This window comes from Mustela nigripes, chromosome 1, assembly GCF_022355385.1.
Source record: "Mustela nigripes isolate SB6536 chromosome 1, MUSNIG.SB6536, whole genome shotgun sequence".
Classification (NCBI taxonomy): domain Eukaryota; kingdom Metazoa; phylum Chordata; class Mammalia; order Carnivora; family Mustelidae; genus Mustela; species Mustela nigripes.
The window spans coordinates 60686012-60707135 of NC_081557.1; the positions used below are offsets into that span (position 1 = coordinate 60686012).

The 21124-nt window shown below is 42.1% G+C and overlaps 1 protein-coding gene across 3 annotated transcripts in view; it reads right to left on the minus strand.

Moving 5' to 3' along the window:
- Positions 1 to 21124, minus strand: part of SYTL2 (synaptotagmin like 2) — a 120121-nt gene that overhangs the window by 39079 nt on the left and 59918 nt on the right. For all 3 annotated transcript variants that reach the window (XM_059412196.1, XM_059412192.1, XM_059412184.1), the window contains exons 3-5: positions 13107 to 13258; positions 11339 to 11471; positions 218 to 299 (exon numbers count right to left, since the gene is read on the minus strand). In XM_059412196.1, coding sequence (XP_059268179.1) covers positions 218 to 299; positions 11339 to 11471; positions 13107 to 13258 — 367 coding nt within the window. The remainder of the gene's footprint in view (positions 1 to 217; positions 300 to 11338; positions 11472 to 13106; positions 13259 to 21124) is intronic.

Here is a 21124-nt window from a genome sequence, read left to right on the forward strand (position 1 = left end):
TCTCCTGGGCAAGAAATTAGAGTCTTCAGCAATGCAGAAACATGGTATTCATCAACTTTTCCACCACAAGAGAGTCTTCTTACATTAAATAGTAAAAATCATCTGATTTTGGTGCAAAAAAAAAAAAAAATCCCCTTTATTTCATGGTGCTTTGCTAAAGTGAGAAAAATGTCATTCTTGCCAAAGATGAGAGCTTCGGAGTCTGAGCTCAGTCTACCTTAGCCGGAGACACAGCTGACTTCCTCCTGTTTTCCTGTAATGTATCCATCACGGTTGAGGCTGGACTGACCACGCTAGCACTGCAAAAGAAACAATTCAGAGAATAAACCCTCAGCCTTTGAGAAAGAGTAAATTGTGCCACTGAAGCTGAAAGCTCTTAATACAGGACAGCAGAGAAAATCTGTAAAATCAAACACCAGGAAGGGAGAGGGAGTTGGGGCCTAGAGATGAGTAAGCAGCAAAGCAAAGGCAGGGGCAGAGCAGAAAGAAAAGACAGGCATGAGACAAGCAAAACCATCCAGCAGAAGCTGTCCAGTTTTTATCACGGTACCAAGCACACAAGAGGTGCACAGTGTAAATTTGTAGAAATGGCTCATCTCCAAGTCAGAATCTAATCAGATGTGGATGACAGGGAGGAACTCATCTCAAGGCAGGGGTGGGGGTGGGGGAGGTGTTTGGGGGTGGTGCAGCGGCAGACACTGCTGTTTAAATAAAGCCCCAAAGACTTTTATGGCATGATTTCACAGAATGGCAGTGCTTACTCTAACTCAGGAGGAAGTGACTGAAGAAAAGATTCAGGTGAGACCAGTAACTTGACAGCAGATCTAAGGGATGCCGTGCAGGGAGCCTGGTGCGGGCCGACAACTTGCTGAGGACTCTCAACCCCACCCTCCAGGCTGGCCAGCAAGTTCTTGTCCACACACAAGAGGGATAAGGCCAAGCACTGCAGCCGCTGGCTCAGAAGAAGCAAGAAGAGTCTCTATCCAAGCCCTAGGATGAGAGCAGGGTGAGAGTAAATGGAGAAAAGTGAGTTTCACAGGGCTCCCTCCTGAGCTGACACTCCCATGGCTACCGAGGAAGAAGGGACAAGGAGAGTCAGAGGGGCTCTAGAGGGGGAGGAGAAGCACCTGCTCCACGTCCTGCTCCAGTGGCCTTGCCTCAGGCATGACAGGTGAAGTCACTATTGGCTGAAACCACTGTGCCCACTTAGACCTGTTCTCTTAGTGACATCACAGAGTCAACAACTTGGAAAATACCCAGGAAGGCACTGGCTTTCCACCATGCAGCAAAGGAACTGGAGTTTGGGGAGGAAACCATCTGCCCCCAGGCCACAGAGCCGGGCCCAAGAATATGGTGGCTGCAGTCGTGAGCTCCACTTCCCTGCGGCTTTGTTTCCCTTCCTTCCTTCTGCGCTTCAGTTGTTCTTTTTGCACAGACTTAATCCCGGGAAGAGGGTGAACTTCAGAAGGAGTCGTTCTTCCTTTCATTACCTTCCTCATTGTTCCAGAAAAGAATTACAGCAGCTGAGGCAGATGTGTGTAAGATACATCTTGATCACATGGGTGTGAATAAGAGGGGAAATGGATGGGGAGGGGAAGGGCAGGGAAGAAGAATGGGGATTTACAGTGGAGCCAGAATTAAGACTAATAGAAAAACACATTACAGAAGGCAATTCTCACAACAGGTGGGCACACATTTCTATCAAGTCATCCAATGTTTAAAAAAAAAAAAAAAAAAAAAGACCTGGTCAGTAAGAGAATGCACAGCCAAGAGCCCAGGACTAGAAAGCAATTTCTCTTGACTGCCATTTTCAGGAACCATGGAGGGACATGAGGAACTTTATAGCACATGGCAGGCTGTCTCAGAACAATTTACATAAAGCAATCACATGATCAGAGGACCTGAGCCCAGTGTTGCTGGTTGGGGCAGTCCATGGAACACCCATCTTCTCCTACCACGGTCCTCCATTCTCCTCCCACTCAGCAAGAACAAAGGATAAGCAGGGACGCGACGCTTTGCCCTCTCTGCTCCTTGGAAACCCAGTTCCTGGGCCTCCCGGGCCTCAGCTCTGAATGTGTATATTTCACCTCATAAAACCAGACATGAAACCAGTCTCTCTCTTACTAGACTCCACCCAGCCATGTGCCTCATGTCTACTGTGCAACCTCATTCTGTGTGTACGTATCATCTCTCCCAGGAAACAGGAGATCCTCCAGGAGTACCATCTTGACCATCTTTATAACCCCCTGCGATGCTGTGTAGAGCAGCTCGTGCAAAACTACAGTGACCGACTGAAAAGATGAAGGCCACTGAGCCAGCACCAGGGAAGGCAGCAGCCGATACGTAACCATGACTCTTCCTTTTAAAATTCATGTTATTTGCCAAGCAACAAGGAGGCATATTATTTAGATTTTTTTTAAAAAATGCCTTTGTTTGTATTTGCTTAGAAAGCAAAAGAGGAAGAAATGACACATTCAGAGCACAGGGCCAGTCACTAAATACAGAAACACACAGCATTTGCTATGTTACTGTGTGGCTGGGAGAGGGGAAAGTGAAATGGGGGTGGGACACAGGGTTAGCTACTTGGTTAGTCTGCTTACTTTGAAAAAATGAAAATAAGAGTCTTAGACCTCCAAGTTTGTCTGTGAAAATACAGCAACTTCTTAGATTAAGGTCTGGCTTTGCTTCTCTTGAGGAATACAGCAATGTTTTGCATGCCTGCCTACTATTTGGCAAGAACCATTACAGCAAACATAGAATTTTCAACTGCTTTCTGCAACACCTCTATGAGTTTTACTCATAGAGAAAACTGAGGCTTGGGGAAGCTAAGGAATCTGTTCAATGTCACAAAATGTATTAATGAAGAGCTGGGGATTTGAGGCAGGTATCTGACTGTGACCCCAAAGACACACATTGTCATGGCTAGGCTATCCTGCCTCTGACTTCTCACATTAATAAAGCAATGGTTCATAGCAAGGGGACTGGGGTCCAGGTGATTCTTCCTTCCCAGTGACTCTCACATCCATCACTTCCTTTCCACTTCTACTGTCACCTCCTGTATTTCTGTTGATTCGATTAGGTTCACATCTGACCTCCTGATACTGAAGTCCTGTTTTTCTAACCTACTCAGCATTCTGCCACTAAGCTGGGATGGTCTCAAACACAACTTTGACCACCATGTCCCTCTACTGCTCCTTACCTATCCCTGGATCCCCAAGGCCTGTGGAATGAAGTCTGAATTTGTCCGGAAGCAACGGGAGATGTTCTGCCATCTACCCAACGTACTTTCCCCCTCTTCTTTCCTGTTGACCCTTCATGCCAAATGAAGTTGTCTGTCTACTCATTATCCCCAAAATTTCCTTGCCTGGTTGCTATCTGCACTCAGCCTATCCCCTAGCCCTGCCCTTGTGTATTTGCTAGGCTTTCCGCCCAAATCCTTGCTGTTATCTCCAAGCCCAGGCCAAATTTCACCCTCATGCGATGTTCCTCTATCAGCCCAACTGGAAGTGGGTACCCTTGTCTCCAATCTTGCAGCACATTTCCTTGGTACTTTGGATCAGGAATGTGCTCTCTGCCTGGCGCTATTTGTTATCATGTGATCAGATATTCACATAAAGGATCCATAGTTTATCCTAAGAGAGTATAGTCGCTTTATAGCCAGATAATGTGTCTTTGTTTCTTGGAATCCCTCTCAGAGGCAGGAGACTGTATCCTGCATATAAAAGATATCCAATACATTCCACAAGATGAGCTTTTTAAACCAGAGCAAGCCAAATTCCACACCTTGTGCTTGTAATTCTTCCCTCAGGCACCCTTCAAAAACTATCTGCAATACCAGAAGGAACACTTAGACAAAATGTGCTCACTTTGTGGGGAGAACTATTAAAGTATTAAATTGTGATATTGGCATTAAGGTTCAAAGTATCTGCTTTTTTAACACGAGTCTCTGAAGACTCAGCTCTACAGAATAATCATGTTCGGTACTGTGGCAGGGACGCTGGGGAAAGAGGTGGGGTTTTCGATCACACCACTTAGGCAGCTAGATACCCCATCTGCTTCTCTGTCCAGCCCTAAAGTGCTTCAAAGCACATGAAAGCAAATTTTTTTTAAGATTTTATTTATTTATTTATTTGACAGAGATAGAGAGAGAGAGATCACAAGTAGGCAGAAAGGCAGAGAGAGAGGGAGAAGCAGGCCCCCCACTGAGTAGGGAGCCTGATGCAGGGTTCGATCCCAGGACCCTGAGACAATGACCTGAGCCGAAGGCAGGGGCTTAGCCCTCTGAGCCACCCACGCACCCCATGAAAGCAACTTTTAAGAGCTTTTGAACCTTAACTGACCTTTCCCTCTAAAAAAAAAAAAAAAAAAAAAAAAAAGTTAAAAATTACAGCCGACATCTTATGCCTTCTTTTGAGGCATTTTGCAGCTTACATATTAACAGTATTGAACCAGAAGCAAATTCTGCAAGTGATTTTTGTCATGTGTCGTCATCATTGTTGTTGACCTCTCCCTTTGGACGATGAGAAACTTGGAAGCAAATGCTGTGTCACACCCCCTGCGCCCAGCGCCATGCTGGCCAAGTGACACTCAGTGAAGCCCCATCACGTAAATAAACAAAAGAAATGGCTTGGGGATAAATGGAGAGAAGTAAATTAGAAAATATGCTGGGCCAAGCCTTTCAAGTCGATAGTTCCTGAAGTAAAACATGACTTGTGTGGGGCCACCACACTGCACGCTACACATTGCTCTCACACGGATGTCACAGTGCAACTATTTCCACCAAAAGTGATTTGAGTAAATCCAAGATCCTACAGGATGAAGAAAGATTGTTTTAAAGAGCTCCATAGAAGTGGTTCTGTGAGGCAGAACCACGGTCACTCCCTGGATATGCAGTGCATCCAAGAACAAAAGATCAAATGCGCTGTCCATAGATCGGCTCACCTCTACCTTGCCCCTGGGAGCAAGAGGCTCACATTGATCTTGTTATTGAGGTGATGGAGGTAAATAGCTAATCCTTCTGTAAGAAAGAAATGCGGGAAGAGGGAGAAAGACAGAGATTGAGATTGAGAGAGAGATAAAACAAAAGCCTTCCAGGGAAAAGAACATTAGTAGAAAAAAAAAATACTATTTCAGAACTAAGACATGGTTTGAATTTGCCTGGTTCCCATTCAGCAGAAGAGAAGAGGGAGATCGGTGGCAGAATTATTACTGAAGCACGGGCAGTGAAGCTTAAAGACTAGCCTTTTTATTCATTACAACGTTCAACAAAACAGTGTTTTAATTCCACCAAAAACAAAGTGATGTGAGGACGCGCAGCTTCCCTTGTAAGAAAACTCATTGCTTTCTCCACGTCACAGGGAAGTGCTAATGTCATGGAGAGAAATACCCCAGGGAAGGCTTTGCCTTGTTCTACCTGAACTCATTTTGGAGATATTCATTCTCTAAAGATGTTTTTGATTAATGGACATGACAAATCTCTGGAGCAGCCAAGCTCCCTCCTGCCTCCGTGCCTTCCAGTTCTCTATCCCGAATGCCCTTCCCTTTCTTGTAGTCGTCCAAACGTGAGAATACTCCTCCCAATCTCTTCCATCTTTTATAATCACCGGAGCTCACGGTATATCATCATGGTATAACCACCAGAGCCCACTGAACTGAGAGATTCTCAGTAACGCACAGCAATGAAGACTGGAGGCTGTCAGTCCCGCTCTTGGAGTTTAACTTTTTCCCTTTTCCTCTTTCGACTCACTTCCTGAGCTGCAAATTGCTTCATCGAATCATTCATTTGTTCGTTAACCCTCATTCACCATTATTCTTTATTTCATAATTATCTCATCAACTATTTTCATTTAGTTGGTTGGACTCTCACTATTCTTCATTCATTCATTCACTCATTCCACAAGACACTTGTTGGGCACTGTTAGGTGCTAGGAATAGTGTAGTGAAACAATCAGCAATAAACAAAAGGTCCTTTTCCTCAAGGATCTGGGGGGAAGGGAAAATACATACACACAATAAATATATAACACGAAGTCAGGTAGTGAGAAGTGTGCTGAAGGACAGTAAGAGAGGGTGCTGGCATTCATTCATTCATTCATTCTACAGGTACTTATTCATAAGTACGTACCACGTGTTAGATGCTTGGGACATGGTAGTAAAGAGTACCTATGTCCTCAGCCCTGAAAGAAATGCAGGGACACTCAGCCTTTGGTATCTGGATTTTTAAAAGTTCCTTGAGCAGTTCTGATCTACAGGTCCGAGTTGAGAACTTCTCATCAAATGACCCACATATCCTTTATAGATTATCAGATACCTGTAACCGACCAACCCTTCAAATTTCTTCTAATTTCATTTCTAAAGCTTCACCATACCTTTGCTCTTTTCTCCATTCCCTTCATTAGGTTCTTACCATCTGTCACCTAAGCTTCTGTTATAATGTTCTTTTTTCTCTTTAAGATTTTATTTATTTATTTGACAGAGAGAGATCACAAGTAGGCAGAGAAGCAGGCAGAGAGGGGGAAGCAGACTCCCTGCTGAGCAGAGAGCCGGATGTGGGCTTGATCCCAGGACTCTGAGACCATGACCGGAGCTGAAGGTAGAAGCTTAACCCACTGAGCGACCCAGGCACCCCTTCTGTTACAATGTTCTAATTGAACTTTCTAACCCCATCTTCCACAGAGTTACCAGAGTGATCACTCTAAAAAGTAAACTTGATCAAAAAGTCATTTAATGGCTTCTTGTGACTTAAGGAAAAAGTCCAGCCTTTTGGCCAACACAGGGCTCTTGACAATCTGGGCCCAGCCTCTTCCTCCAGCCTGACTGCCCACCACTCACACAGCAGACCCATCAGACTAGACCCTTTCCACGTTTCCAACATGCCAGACCCCCACATCAACCTGTCTGCCTTTATTGTTCTTTGCCCATGCCTACCTGCCATAATCCTTCTCATCTTCCAAGAGCTGCCCTACAGAAGCAGCTTCTAGAAGCTTCCCTGGCTCAGATGCCCACAGCCCCTAACATAGTCTTCTCAGCATCTAACACCTTGCTTCCCCTGGTTGAAGCCTCTGACCTTTCTGTATTCAAAAGGTAATTCTTTAAACTTCAGAAACCCCGAGGAACTGGAAGTCCTCCCAGCAGAAAATCCACATAGTGTTGGAGACAGTTACATGACAGACCTCTGCTTCCTTTCAATGAAATGCCCTCATCTGCATTATACACATGATAAGAACGACTTGGTCTGTGTGTTAGGATGCCACAAACATGCTCAGACTCATGTTTCAGTAGGGTGACTACTGAGAAAAGACAAGAAGCTCAACATTTCCATCCACACAGGCTTAAGTTATTACAAAGTCAAGTATTCCTTTAAGTGGAATGTATCCCTTTAGAGGAGAAAGGAGAGGCTACCAGGCAACTGAGGGATGTGGGAGGGGAAGGGCGTGGGAAGAGGAATCAGAAGGAAGAAAGAATTGGGAAGCTTGGGACACACTTGAGAAACGATCTTTTTTTTTTTTTTTTCTTTTTAGAGTACTGGCCCCATGTGAGGCCACAGAGCTAAGACAATATAAACTATTCCAGTCTTCACAGAGACTATCTTCAAGGAGGAGGTTAAAGAGAGTCAGAAACTATAAGACCAGTCCATTTCCAGGTTTCTTCAGACCAAAGAAGCACCAACAGTAGAAACATCCATGGTCCTTGTCAGTAGAGATGCTACTAGACTTTCAGTGTTGCTCAGGGCACCCAACCTTGTTTCATAGAATATGTAGCAAAAGAAGGTCTTCTCATTCCAGAGCAGGTCTCCCTCCATAGTCAAGACATGTTATACCTTCTTTATGGTAGGGTCCTGACCCCATGGGAAGAGCTTCTCACATCTTTATGGTGTACTCCCCACTTTGGCTCAGCCATGCCCTGTGGACTATTATGGAAAGGACATGTATATAAGGTGTGGTTCATGGACCAGTGCCAGTCTGAGAATTGTTACTGGTTCACAATGAGCTAAATACAGAAATTGAGAGTATTCATTTAGAATCATTTATAGCAATTTGCTGAGACATCCTAGCACATGATCAAGGGTTTATATTTTGCATGCCTTTGTTGCTTTCTGTATTTTTTTTGTTATATTTTATAAAAGGTACTGATCTGTGATGACTAGAAATACAAACTTTTTAGGAAATGAATTCACTAGCCTTTTACCACAGTTGGCACCAACACTGCCCTTAAAATTCAGCAACCAGCATTGGAACTGTAAGCATTTGGAGTCTTTCCTTTGCCAATCTAAAGAAAACCGCACTCTCTGATCCTTTGTTCATTAAGCCTCTCTCTGCTTCCTCATGTGACAGGTGCAAACAAAGATGAGTTGTGAAAAACACAGGTATGGGATGGTAGTTGAGTTCATGCTGGGCACCCACAGTGATTCAGTTCTTCCCAGGCAGGACCACACAGAATTGTGCTCATAGAAAGAAGGAATCTTGCCACAGAGTCTATTAGAAAAACTCCTTCATATATTCCACATATGAGTGAAACCATATGATAATTGCCTTTTTCCAATTGACTTATTTCACTCAGCATACTACCTTTTAGTTTCAGAGCAGAGGATCATAAGGGAGGGGAGGAAAACTGAATGGGAAGTCATGAGAGAGGGGAGAAAAACCATGAGAGACTCTTAATGATGGGAAACAAACTGGGCGTTGCTGCAGGGGAGGTGAGTCGGGGGGAGGGGTAACTAGATGATGGGCATTAAGGAGGGCATGTGATCTAATGAGCACTGGGTGTTACATGCAACTGATGAATTATTGAACACTACATGTACTATATATTGGCTAATTGAATTTAAATTAAAAAAGAAAGAAAGAAAGGAAGAAAGAAAGAAAGAAAGAGAAAGAAAGAAAGAAAAAGAAAGAAAGAAAGAAAAAGGAAGACTCCTTCAGAAACTTCAATTTCTAGTCACTGTTGCCTCACAACACTCCCGGACACCTGACTCCTAGCTAAGAAAATATTGACAGGTACTGAGTCATTCTATTGAAGTTCAATTCCTCTAAAAGCACAAGCCCCAAAATACACTTAACACACCCAGTTCCCAAAGGTTAAAGTATAAGTGAGAAACACCGCAAGGACCTGACACTGAGTCAAGTAGTAGTTTCTGACATGGGAAGGAGGAAGCATACATCAGCCCCTTCCACAGTTCTGGATGATTACCACCCAGGTCATGTAATGAGGGAAGCAAACTAGATGCATCTGACATTTTTATTCTTGCCTTCTCGACCATACCTCATCTATGTTACAATCACATAATTATAAAGCCACTGGAAATTGCCAATTTTCTTTCTTCCTGTGAAATGCTAAGTCGTTCCTACATCTCATTTCATTTAATCTCATAATATCCTGGTGAGGCAGCTCTGCTCTGATTTATAGATGAGACCAGAAAGACTTGTCTGAGGTCACACAAGGAATGCAGGAAATACTGGAGACATGAATTGCAGGAGCTGTATTAGTAGCTTCAAACTGAGGAAGAGGGTAGATACGCCCACCAGACTGCCTGAGGTCATGAAGAAAATGAGCTGGGCTAGTGGTGCCTCTGTCCCCCAGGATCTTTGGTAGAAATGAGTTCTTGGGAGAAGGACAGGAAGTCTGACCCACACAAAACTGTTCAGTGAGCTAAGTTGGTCTTCTGATATCCCCAAATCTCTTTCCTCCTTCTATGGGACTTGTATCCACCTCACCTAGTCAGTCAGTGTTCTGATATCCTTGTCCCCTATCAAACTGGCTCTTAGGAGCTTCTGTCAGCTCCTTGATGGTGATTCTAAATGACTGTGCTCTCATTCTCACTCCTGGAGTTTCTAATACTTCAGGTCTCATCTTTCCCTATGGAAGGATATCCTTTATCCCACTGGGGGACTGCTGGTGAATGGGGAGTCACCAAAGGGAGGTGGTAGGGATAGGCTCTCACTCTCTGTGAGAGCCCCTACTTCCATTCACTGAATGCCTACTATGTGCTGTGGACCATGTTAGGAATTCTACATTTACTAGCTAATTAAATTCTCAATAATCCTGCTGGCAAATCATTATCATCCCATCTTACAGTTGAGGAACCAAAGGCTCAAGAAGTTAAGTCACTTCTAGTACAAGGTCACAAAATAGTGACTACTTACTCTTTAGTAAGTGGCTAAATAGTGGCTACTTACTGTTTAACTTCTAGCCAACATGGCCTCTACAGACATAACAGAACATTACAAATCAGCCCAGAGGGGGAGCAGTCCAGTCTACCACCCATGGAAAACAAAGTGAGTCCTCTCCAACAGGGAAATAGACAACGGGTGCCTTAATAGAATCAGTATTCCCTTTCTATGTGATGTAACTTTAGTCATATTCAGCTCTGAAATGTCTATTGATGCCTATATTACAGACCCTCTCCCTCACCTGTAAACTATGTTGGGAACACCTCTGTTCCCCAGGTGCCTCAGACTTGGCACTTGACTCGGTGGCTGTACCATCAGGAAAATTGTGGGCTTCAGCAGTGCTGGAGACTCTGAATTGAATCATCTCCACTGAGGAGCTACAGAGAAAATGCATCTGTCTTCCCACCAAAGGATAACAACCACAGTCCCAAGGGATGAACACTAATGGGAAGATCTCTACATACCTGAAAGCAAATCATCAAAACATCTGTGGCAATGTAGCTCCACGATCAGGTTCAAATGTACCCTTTGACCGGGCAGATGGTAACAGGTATGGAAAACACCAACACGATCAGACTGAAATATTGAGGACAACCTGCATCCTGAAGAGCCATTTACTTAGCACCTACTATGTGTCAGGTATTCTACATATGTTACCACTAATTCTTACTACAGCCTTTCCTGGTTTATATTATCATTCCTATCCATAGCTAAGAAAAGAGAGGTTAAATGACTTGCCCATCATTAAATGGCTAATAAATGGCATATTTAGGATTTGAATTCACGTCTGGTTCCCGTGTTTGAGCTTTTGCCATCACACCATGTTATGACAATTTGATCATAACTCACCTCTTCTCTGAAGTGACTATATTTATTTTGAAGTACCTCTTCATTCTACTCTAAGGTAAAATCATTAATACAAAGGAAAACCAGCTATCGTTGGTGCTAGAAGAAATCCCCCCTCAACATTTTAGTTTTGCTTAATGTTCCGATTTATTAGAAATTCTGGAAGCTGGGAAAGAGTAGTACTCCGCTTTATCCATGTTAAGGCCCAGATTTCTCTCATATGTACTTCACAGTACCTGTGAGAATCGTCTGGTGTTGGTGCTCATAGCACACTGAGCCATGAATCCCACATGCAGTGACTGTCCTTGTGAGCTCGGTCTTACCTTGGGCTTGCTGGGGCTACATCTTCTGGCTCTCCCACAGCACCAGTTAGCTCTGGAGGGAGGAAAGCATCCTTGTTGACGTTATTTACCCAACTTTCCTTTGCCTCATTTGCTCTCTCCTTACTCTGCTCGGCTGAAAGAAGAAACAGCGAAGACAGGAAGGTCATCTCTCACCTCCATGACCTATAACACTCTTAAAGCTCTTATCGCTGAGGCTCAAACCTGAACTTCAGGTCTTCCTGCAGTGACAAGGCAATCACTCATGAGTCTGAATCCTCAGGGTCAGAATTATAACTGCAAAATTATACCTGATTTTGGCTTCCCCCAAGCAGAATCTCCTGAGACTAAGAGTGGACCTTTACATGTGCAGGTAACTCCAGAGACCACTCCAGCAAAAGAGTGACCACCACTAGGTGAATTTCACCTGAATTGGGGTCAGGACTAAACATGTATGGCCAGGGGATGCTCAGGGCAGCTAGTCCTCTTTGGGACAGAGATACCATCATTACCAAGCATTCACTGGATGTCAACAATGTGTCCAACTTGCAGCTGGGCTCTGGAATGCAGAGCGGAACAACTGTTTCTAGCCTGGAATGTTCTTCTCCACTGTCTCTTCCTTCCCCCAGTCTCTAATTCTACATACTCCTCAATACCCAGCCAAGGCCTTCCCAATAAAACCTCCATGCTCCCTCTTCAGGAAGTGACTTCTTCTTGCCTCTGAACATCCAGGACTCTTTACCAGCACCTTTCAAATAATCAGCATTAATTAATTATGCTAAGTGCCAGGCACAGCATTTTCTTGTGCCTGCACTACCTTGTGAGGAAGTTGCTATTTTCCAAGTTTACAGATTTGGAAACTGAGGCTCAGGAAACTTGCTTTTGACCCCAGTGCTTGTAAGTGCCGGGAATGCTTTTACATTGATGTTAAGATGAAGCAATACGAGGGCTCCCGACTCCCAAATATTCACATTCCAGGGTGGTATTCCCCACAGGTCTCTTTACACAGAAGTCTACTTTCTTCTGTCACATAATAGAATCCACAATACTAACCTTTACCTCCTGAGATTTCTGAAGGCCTGGATGGTCTTGAAAATGAAGAGGGATGCGAGCAATGCTACCTACTTTTTAAGATAGCTGCTATAGTTAACAAATAATAGAGAGCAAATTCCTATCATGTATCAAATGTTCAAAAGGTGACAGCTATTTTCCTCATTGGGTACAGACTAGATATAAACAGGGGCTCTTCCCAGGGACAGAAGTTGAGACAGCCTAGCTCAGAGTAAAAGAGAGGGCATACCATACCTATTTTAAAAACCCAACAGAACTCTAAAGAAGCTCTCAAAATACTGTCTTTACAGTCCCTTAAATGATACACTTGGCTGATTAAAGATGTACCAGATGTCAAAGTTGTTGAAAGGGAAGCTAATCTCTTCCTGTCATCCTACTCAGAGGAAATGGTTCTAAATCTTCAGAGTTAAAAGCAAAGGAATGCCTTATAAACCCATCTGTCTATACCACTACAACTCAACACAGTGTCTAAAGGACTTCCGATGTTTTTCTATATTACCCTGAATCCCTTGGCCCTGCCTTCATCCATCTGAATCCAGGGCAAGAAGGTATTGAGCTGGAGGACTAATCATATGCAAAGCATACCCCTAAATGACTTCCCTCAGCAGATTTCAGTAATGATTCTAACACCCTTCCCAACTCCTGACAATGACTTCCCAAACAAATGCTGGCTCAAAATGTCCTAGCCAAATCAACTCACCTGCTACCTGAGGTTTCTTCTTTCTCATGGATGCTCTGATGATATCTGCACCATGAATTCTGTCTCTGTGCCTTTTTGCCTTGGCTTCATAAAACCATTGGCCACTCATGTTCTTCAACTCTTGGTCATCCTTAATTTTTTCAGGCAAATGTCTACAAAAGGAAAAGAGCTTTACTTTGCTGAGAGCCTACAGTAAATAAATGAGTTCACTGAGACAGTGCATTAAGAAATCTGTAAACACGCAAATAAAGCTCTCAATATTTTAGAAGACATCACACATCTCCTAGAAGACCAAGAAATATTTATATTCCTCTTTGATGGAAGACTAACACTTTTTAAAAATCAAAGAATTCACCCATGACCTCCACATGATGCTTGGAATTTTCCAGTTCACTTTTTGGCTGCAGTCTTCTGTGTCTACTGTTTAAATGCAAATACCCAAGAGAAAGATGGTATATTAAGTGTCTCTAAGCCTTCGTCCCTGTATCTATAAAAAGAGGTTCATCATACTGATTTACTTCATGGGATTGCTTTGAGGATTAAATTAGCTAAATGCACGCAAAACTGCCCTTTGCCAATGCCTGGCACCTAATACCCAATGAATACCTGGTGGAGGAGTTATCAGCTTATCAATCCTTTCCGTTTTAGTGAAATGAGTATATCAGAGACATGCTGGTAGGAGGGGGGATGGTGGTAGGGGAAGTGGGAGGGAGAAGGAGGCGGGGGTGGGATGGTGAATGATGTCCCTGATTCTTAATGCCAGGTAAATGAATACTGAAAAAGTAGGCTAGAGGCAGGCAAGATCAAATTTATGGAAGTAGGGGGATGGGAGGTATAGAGGCAGAGGCAAATTCCGATTGTGCAATTACTTGCTTTCAAGGTTTCCACAATCATTCATGCTCACTGAAAAGCTAACACCTGTAGGACCAACAAATATAGCCTTAAATCTCCTTAATCTACACTTGCTTTTTAAAAAAAAAGTGTTCTACTTGACAAGTGTTGTCATTATTTTTGTTGTTTTTCTCCCCGTCATGATACGTGTACTCTTTAATCCACATCCCCTAATTTCCCCATCCTTCCCACATCCCCTCTGGTAACCACCAATTTGTTCTCTGTAGTTAAGAGTCTGTGTCTTGGTTTCTTTCTTTCTTTTTTTTTTTTTTTCCCTCTATCTCTTTTTTTTCTTTGCTCATTTCTTTTGTATAGATATTCCACATGTGGGTGAGATCATATGGCATTTTTTTCTCTGACTTAATCTGTTCAGTATTATATTCTCTAGCTCTATACCTGTTGTTGTAAATGGCAATATTTCATTCTTTTTATGACTGAATAATATTCCATTGTATATATTTACTACTTGTTCTGTATCCATTCAGCTACCAATGGATACCTGACTCCTTCCAGAGCTTGGCTATTGTAAATAACACTGTAACAAACATAGGGATGCATGTATCCTTTTGACTGAGTGTTTTGTACTTTTTGGGTAAATACTAAGTAAAGCAATTACTGGGTTGTAGGGTAGTTCTATTTTTCATTTTTTGAGGAAGCTCCATACTGTTTTCCACAGAGGCAGTTCTAATTGCATTCCCACCAACAGTGCAAGAGGATTTCTTTTTCCTCCACATCCTCACCAATACTTGATGTTTCTTGCGTTTCAATTTTCACCATTCTGACAGGTGTGAGGTGATATCTCCCATCCAAGTACTAACCAGGCCCGACCCTGCTTAGCTTCCAAGATCAGACGAGTTCGGGCGTGTTCAGGGTGGTATGGCCGTAGATGTGAGGTGATATCTCATTGTAGTTTTGATTTGCATTTCCCTGATGATGAATGATGTTGAGCATCTTTTCATGCGTCCGATGCCCTTCTGTATGTCTTCTTTGGAGAAATGTCTGTTCATGTCTTCTGCCCATTTTTAAATTTAAATCATGTCTTCTGCCCATTTTTTTTGTTTGTTTTTTGAGGTGTTGAGTTGTATCAGTTCTTTATATATTTTGGATACTAACCATTTATGTCATTTGCAAATATCTTCTCTCATTTCATAGATTGCCTTTTAGTTTCATTGTTTCCTTCACTGTGCAGAAACTTTTTTCTTTTTCTTTTAATGTAGTCCCAACAGTTTATTTTTGCTTTTATTTCTTTTGCCTCTGGAGACATACCTAGAAAAATGCTGCTATGGCCAGTATCAGAGATATTACTACCTGTGCTCTCTTCAAGGATTTTTATGATTCCATGTCTCACATTTAGACCTTTTAATCCATTTTGAGTTTATTTTTGTGTATGGTGTAAGAAGTGGTCCAGTTTCATTACTTTGCATGTGGTTGTCTAGTTTTCACAACACAATTTGCTGAAAAGTCTTTTTCTCATTGGATATTCATTCCTCCTTTGTTGAAGATTAATTGAGCAAACTGTGGTTTTTAGATTTCTGTTCTATTCTACTGATCTACGTGTCTATTTTTATGACAATATCATACTGTTTAAATTATTACTGCTTTGTAATATAACTTGAAATCTGGAATTTGTGATACCTCCAGTTCTGTTTTATTTGTTTTTGTTTTTTTCCCAAGGCTGCTTTAGCTAGTTGTGGTCATTTGTGGTTCCATACAAATTTTAGGATTGTTTGTTTTAGTTCTGTGAAAAGTGCTATTTCTGCTGCTTCATCATTAGTGTATAGGAAAGCAACAGATTTCTGCACATTTAGTATCCTGTGACTCTACTGAATTCATTTATCAATTCTACAGTTTCGTATATACAGTATCATGTCATTTGCAAATAGTGAAGAGTTTTACTTCCTCCTTAACAATGTGGATGCCTTTATGTTGTCTAATTGCTGTGGTTAGGACTTCCAGTATTATGTTAAATAACAAATGCTGATAATGGACATGCTTGTCTTGTTCCTGACCTTACAGGAAAAGTTCTCAGGTTTTCACCATTGAGTATGATGTTGGATGTGGGTTTTTCATATAAGATCTTTATTATGTTGAGGTATGTTCCCTCTAGACCTACATTACAGTAAGTTTTTATCATGAATGGATATTATACTTTGTCCAGTGCTTTTCCTGCATCTATTGAAATTATATGGTTTTTATCCTTGCCTCTTATTGGTGTGACATATCACGTTGATTGTTTTGTGAATAGTGAATCATGCTTGTATCCCAGGAAAAATTCCGTTTGATTATGGTGCATGATTTTTTAATGTATTGTTGCATTTTTTTTTAAAGATTTTATTTATATATTTGTCATAAAGAGAGAGAGAGAAAGCACACAAGCAAGCAGAGAGGCAGGCAGAGGCGGAGAGAGAGGCAGGCTCCCCGCTGAGCAAGGAGCCCAATGCGGGACTCGATCCCAGGACCCTGGGATCATGACCTGAGCCGAAGGCAGCGGCTTAACCAACTGAGCCACCCAGGCATCCCGTATTGTTGCATTTTGTTTGTTACTATTTTGTTGGGGATTTTTGCACTTATATTAATGAGAAATATTGGCCTGTAGTTCTCTTTTTTGTGGTGTTCTGATTTTTTTTTTTTAAAGATTTTATTTATTTGAGAGACAGAGAGAGAGGAAAAAGTAGGGGGCAGAGGCAGAGGGAGAAGCAGACTCCCCACTGAGCTGGCAGCCCAATGTGGGGCTCAATCCCAGGACCCTGAGATCATGACCTGAGCAGACGGCAGCTGCTTAACAGACTGAGCCTCCTGGGCACCACTTTTTGTGGTGTTCTTATCTGGCTTTGATAAGAGGGTGATACTGGCCTCAAAGAATACATGTAGAAATTTCCCTTCCTCTTCTATGTTTTGGAATAGTTTGAGAAGAATCGGCTCTAACTCTTCTTTGAATGTTTGGTAGAATTCACTTGTGAAGCCATCTGGTCCTGGACTCCTCTTTGCTGGGAGCTTTTTTATTACTGATTCAATTCTGCTGCTGGTAATTGGTCTCTTTTCTATTTCTTCCTGCTTTAGTTTTGGTTGGTTATATGTTTCTAGGAATTATCCATTTCTTCTAAGTTATCCAATTCATTGTCATATAGGTTTTCATAATACTCTTTTTGTTGTTGTTGTTTGAGGGAGAGAAAGAGAATGAGCAAGCAGAGGGCAGGGGAAAGGGAGAGAGAGAATCTTAAGCATGTTCCAGGCCCAGCGTGAAGCCCAACTCCTGGCTCAACCATACAAATCTGAGATCATGACCTGAGCCGTAATCAAGAGTCAAATGCTTAACTAACTGAGCCACCCAGGCACCCCAAGTTTTCATAATATTCTTTTACATTTGTTTGTACTTCTGTTGTGTTGATTGTTATTTCTCCTTTTTCATTAGTGATTTTGTTTCTTTGGGTACTTTTTTTTTTTTTTTAAGTCTGGCTAGAGGTTTATCAATTTTGTTTTAATCTTTTCAAAGAACTAAAACCACCTGGTTTCATTGATCAGTTCTACTGAGGTGGGTTTTTTGTTTTTTTTTTTTGTTGTTGTTGTTTTGTTTTTTTTTTTTTTTTTTTAGTTTCTATGTCATTTGTTTCTGCTCTAGTCTTTATTATTTCCTTCCATTTGGTGAGTTTGTGTTTTATTTGTTCTTTTTCTAGCCCCTTTTGGTATAAAGTTAGGTTGTTTGAGATTTTTTTTTTTGCTTCTGGAGGTAGGCCTGTTTTGCTATAAACTTTCCTCTTACTCCCACTTTTGTTGCATCCCAAAGATTTTAGACTATTGTGTTTTCATTCTCATTTGTCTCCATGTTATTTTTTATTTCTTCTTTGATTTCTTGGTTGACCCATTCATTCTTTAGTCATATGTTATTTGTTATTATTATTATTATTTTTTTTAGTAGCATGTTATTTAACCTTCATGTATTTCTGCTCTTTCCAGATTTTTTTTTTCTTATGGTTTTAGTCGGAAACAAGTCACCAGTAGGTAGCATAGAGATGGGTCTTGTTTTTCTATCCATTCTGTCACCCTGTGTTTTGTTGGGTGTTCATTTATATTCAGAGTAATTATTGATAGATATGTATCTATTGCCATTTTGTTAGGGGTTTTGTGGTTGTTTCTACAGACTTTGTCTGATTTCTCTTCTCTTGTTCTCTCTCATGGCTTGTTGCTTTCCTTGGTGATATATTTGGATTCCTCTCTCTTTATTTCTTGTATATCTATTACTGGTTTTTGATTTGTGGTTACTGTTTTGTATACATCTTCTTCATACAGCAATCTATATTAAGTTGATACGCACTTAAGCTTAAGCCCATTTTTTGCGCCTCTCTCTGCCATGTTTTAGGTATATGGTATTATATTTTACATCCTTTTATGAATCCTTTGTCTAATTTTTAAAGAAATATTTATTTTTACCACTTTTGTGGTTTTTTTTACTTTTCATACTCTCACTTATGGTCCTTCCTTTCCACTCAAAGAGCCCCCTTTAATATTTCTCACAGGGCTGGTTTAATGATCATGAACCCCTTTAGTTTCTTGGTCTAAGAAACTCTTTATCTCTCCTTCTATTCTGAATGCCAGCCTTGCTTGATAGAGTATTCTTGGCTGCAGATTTTTCCCTTTCAGCACTTTGAATACATCCTGCCTCTCTCTTCTGGCCTGCAAAGTTTCTGCTGAAAAATCCACTGACAGCTTTATGGGATTTCCCCTTGTATGTAACTGTCTGTCATCTTTTCTCTGTTTTTAACATTTTTTTAATAGCTATTTTTTGCCATTTTAATTACTATGTGCCTTGGTGTGGACCTCCTTGAGTTGAAATTTTGGGGGGATTTCTGTGCCTCCCAGACCTGGATCTCTCTTTCCCTCACCAGATTAGGGAAGTTTCAGATATTTCTTCAAATAAATTTTCTGCCTCCTTCTCTCTCTCTTCTTCTTCTGAGATCCTTACCATGTGAATGTTATTATAGTTCATGGAATCATTGAGGTCCCTAAGATTGTTCTCGATTTGCATAATTTTCTCTCGTCTCCTTTGCTCTGCTTGGTGAATTACCATTACTCTGTCTACGGGTCATTAATTTATTCCTCTGCTTCATCTAGCATGTTATTTATTCCATCAAATGTATTTTTAATTTCATTTATTGTGTTCTCGATCTGATTCTTTAGCTCTCTGTTAAGAGTTTCACTGATGTCCCCCGCTCTTTTTCTCCAGTAAATATCTTTATAATAATTAATTTAAATTCTCTATCAGGCATATTACTTTTACCCATTTCACACTCATCTCTTGCTATGGTTTGGTCCTCTTCTTTCATTTGAAAGATATCTCTCTGCTTCATTTTGACTGATTTTCTGTGTCTGTTTCTGTGTTAGATATGTCAGCTACTTCTCTTGCTCTTTTTTTTAAGATTTTATTTATTTATTTGACAGAGAGAGATCAGAGGCAGGCAGAGAGAGAGGAGGAAGCAGGCTCCCCGCTGAGCAAAGAGCCAGATGTGGAGCTCGATCCCAGGATGAGCCAAAGGCAGCGACTTAACCCACTGAGCCACCCAGGCGCCCCTACGTCTCTTGCTCTTAATAATAGTAGCCTTATAAAGAAGAGATCCTGTCTGACCCGCACTGCATGTCCTATTCCCCAGGGCCTGGCAAAGGGAATGTTTCCTAGGTGTGTTGGTATCCTCTGCTATTGAGTCTTGACCTCTTTTTCCTTTAGTCCAGTTGTCTGCAGAGGCTCTCTTTGCTTATCATGGGCAGTGTTTGGTCCCCAGCAGGAGTGGGGCACATTTTAACAAAGTGTGTGGTTGTCTGTTTGCATAATGAGATCTGCTCCCTCTGTAGCTGGAAAAGATGTCCCACACAATGCCTGGGTGGGGAGATGTATTGTTGGCCAGATTTGCACTGGTCTTCCTGGGGAGGGGCCCAGAGTGCTGAAACCACGGCAAGTGTGACTGAAAAGGGAGGATCCAGCAAAGTGCAGGGTGGTGTGTCTTGGTTTAAACAAGTTAGGTAAACAAGTGTCAGAGCCAGGCTGGTTCCTGCAGGTGGCTGTTGTTTATGCTGGGGAGCAGGGGAGGTAAATGGCACCTGCCAGCTCCTTTGTTCCTGGAGGGGTTGCCCCAGGATTCTTGTCTCTTGGAGCCACAAGCCACGCTCTGAGATGAGCAAATCACTCCCTCTTGTCTTCCTTTGGTATTTTTCAAACTGCTGGTTCTAGCTGTATGTTTTAGCTGTTTGTGTGCTGTTTCTTTAATGCTGGGGCCTCGGCTTCCTAATGCCCTCCAGGCTCTCCCCCAAGCGAAGCCCCTGATTTCTAACATTCCAGGCTTTAAATCCCACTGACTTGAAGAACTCACAAATTCAGCTCCTCTCACTTTCAAAGGCAAATATTATGGGGATTCATCCTCCAGTTTGTGGGTTCTCCAGTGTGAAAGTCTGTTTTTCACCCTTTTCTGTGCCACCAGCTCCCTCTGTACTGCAGATGGACCCAGTCCACTTCACTCTGAGACCAGGTTTTGGCCCTTTCTACCTTCTTTGAGCTGGCCTCTTCACCATTTAGTTGTGGAATTTGTTCTGCCAGTCTTCAGATGGGAGTGTTATCTACTTGTTTCCTTGGGAAGAGGCAGGCTTAGGGTCCTCCTACTCTGCAATCTTCTCAGCCAGCCCTCTACTTGACAAGTCTTTTAAACTCCACATCTCTCCATCCATCTCAATAAAATGAGAATCACAAACTCTAGAACATAGTCATAGAATAAAGGGGTATAAAAGCCTTAAGCTGACTTTGAACTTCTGGAAGGTACTATACTATGAAGTCCAAGAAGGTTTCATGATTGTCATTCAAGCTAATATGCACCCTTCCTAAAGTAGCAAATCTATGTGTCTTAGCTAGAGAACATGTTTTATGGCCACACCAAGGTGACATCAGGGCCGTGTGTGAGCACTGCACACTGACATACCTGGGAGTGGGGCAAAAGGAGGGATTCTAGCAAGTACATTTCCTCTCTCCTAAGTGTGCCTGAGGAGTGTCTTTTTACCCAGAGTTCAACTCTCTGCTGGAACCTTCTCTCCTCTCCCAGTTACCTGGGTAGAAGTGACTCCATTCCAAACACACCCAATCACAACAC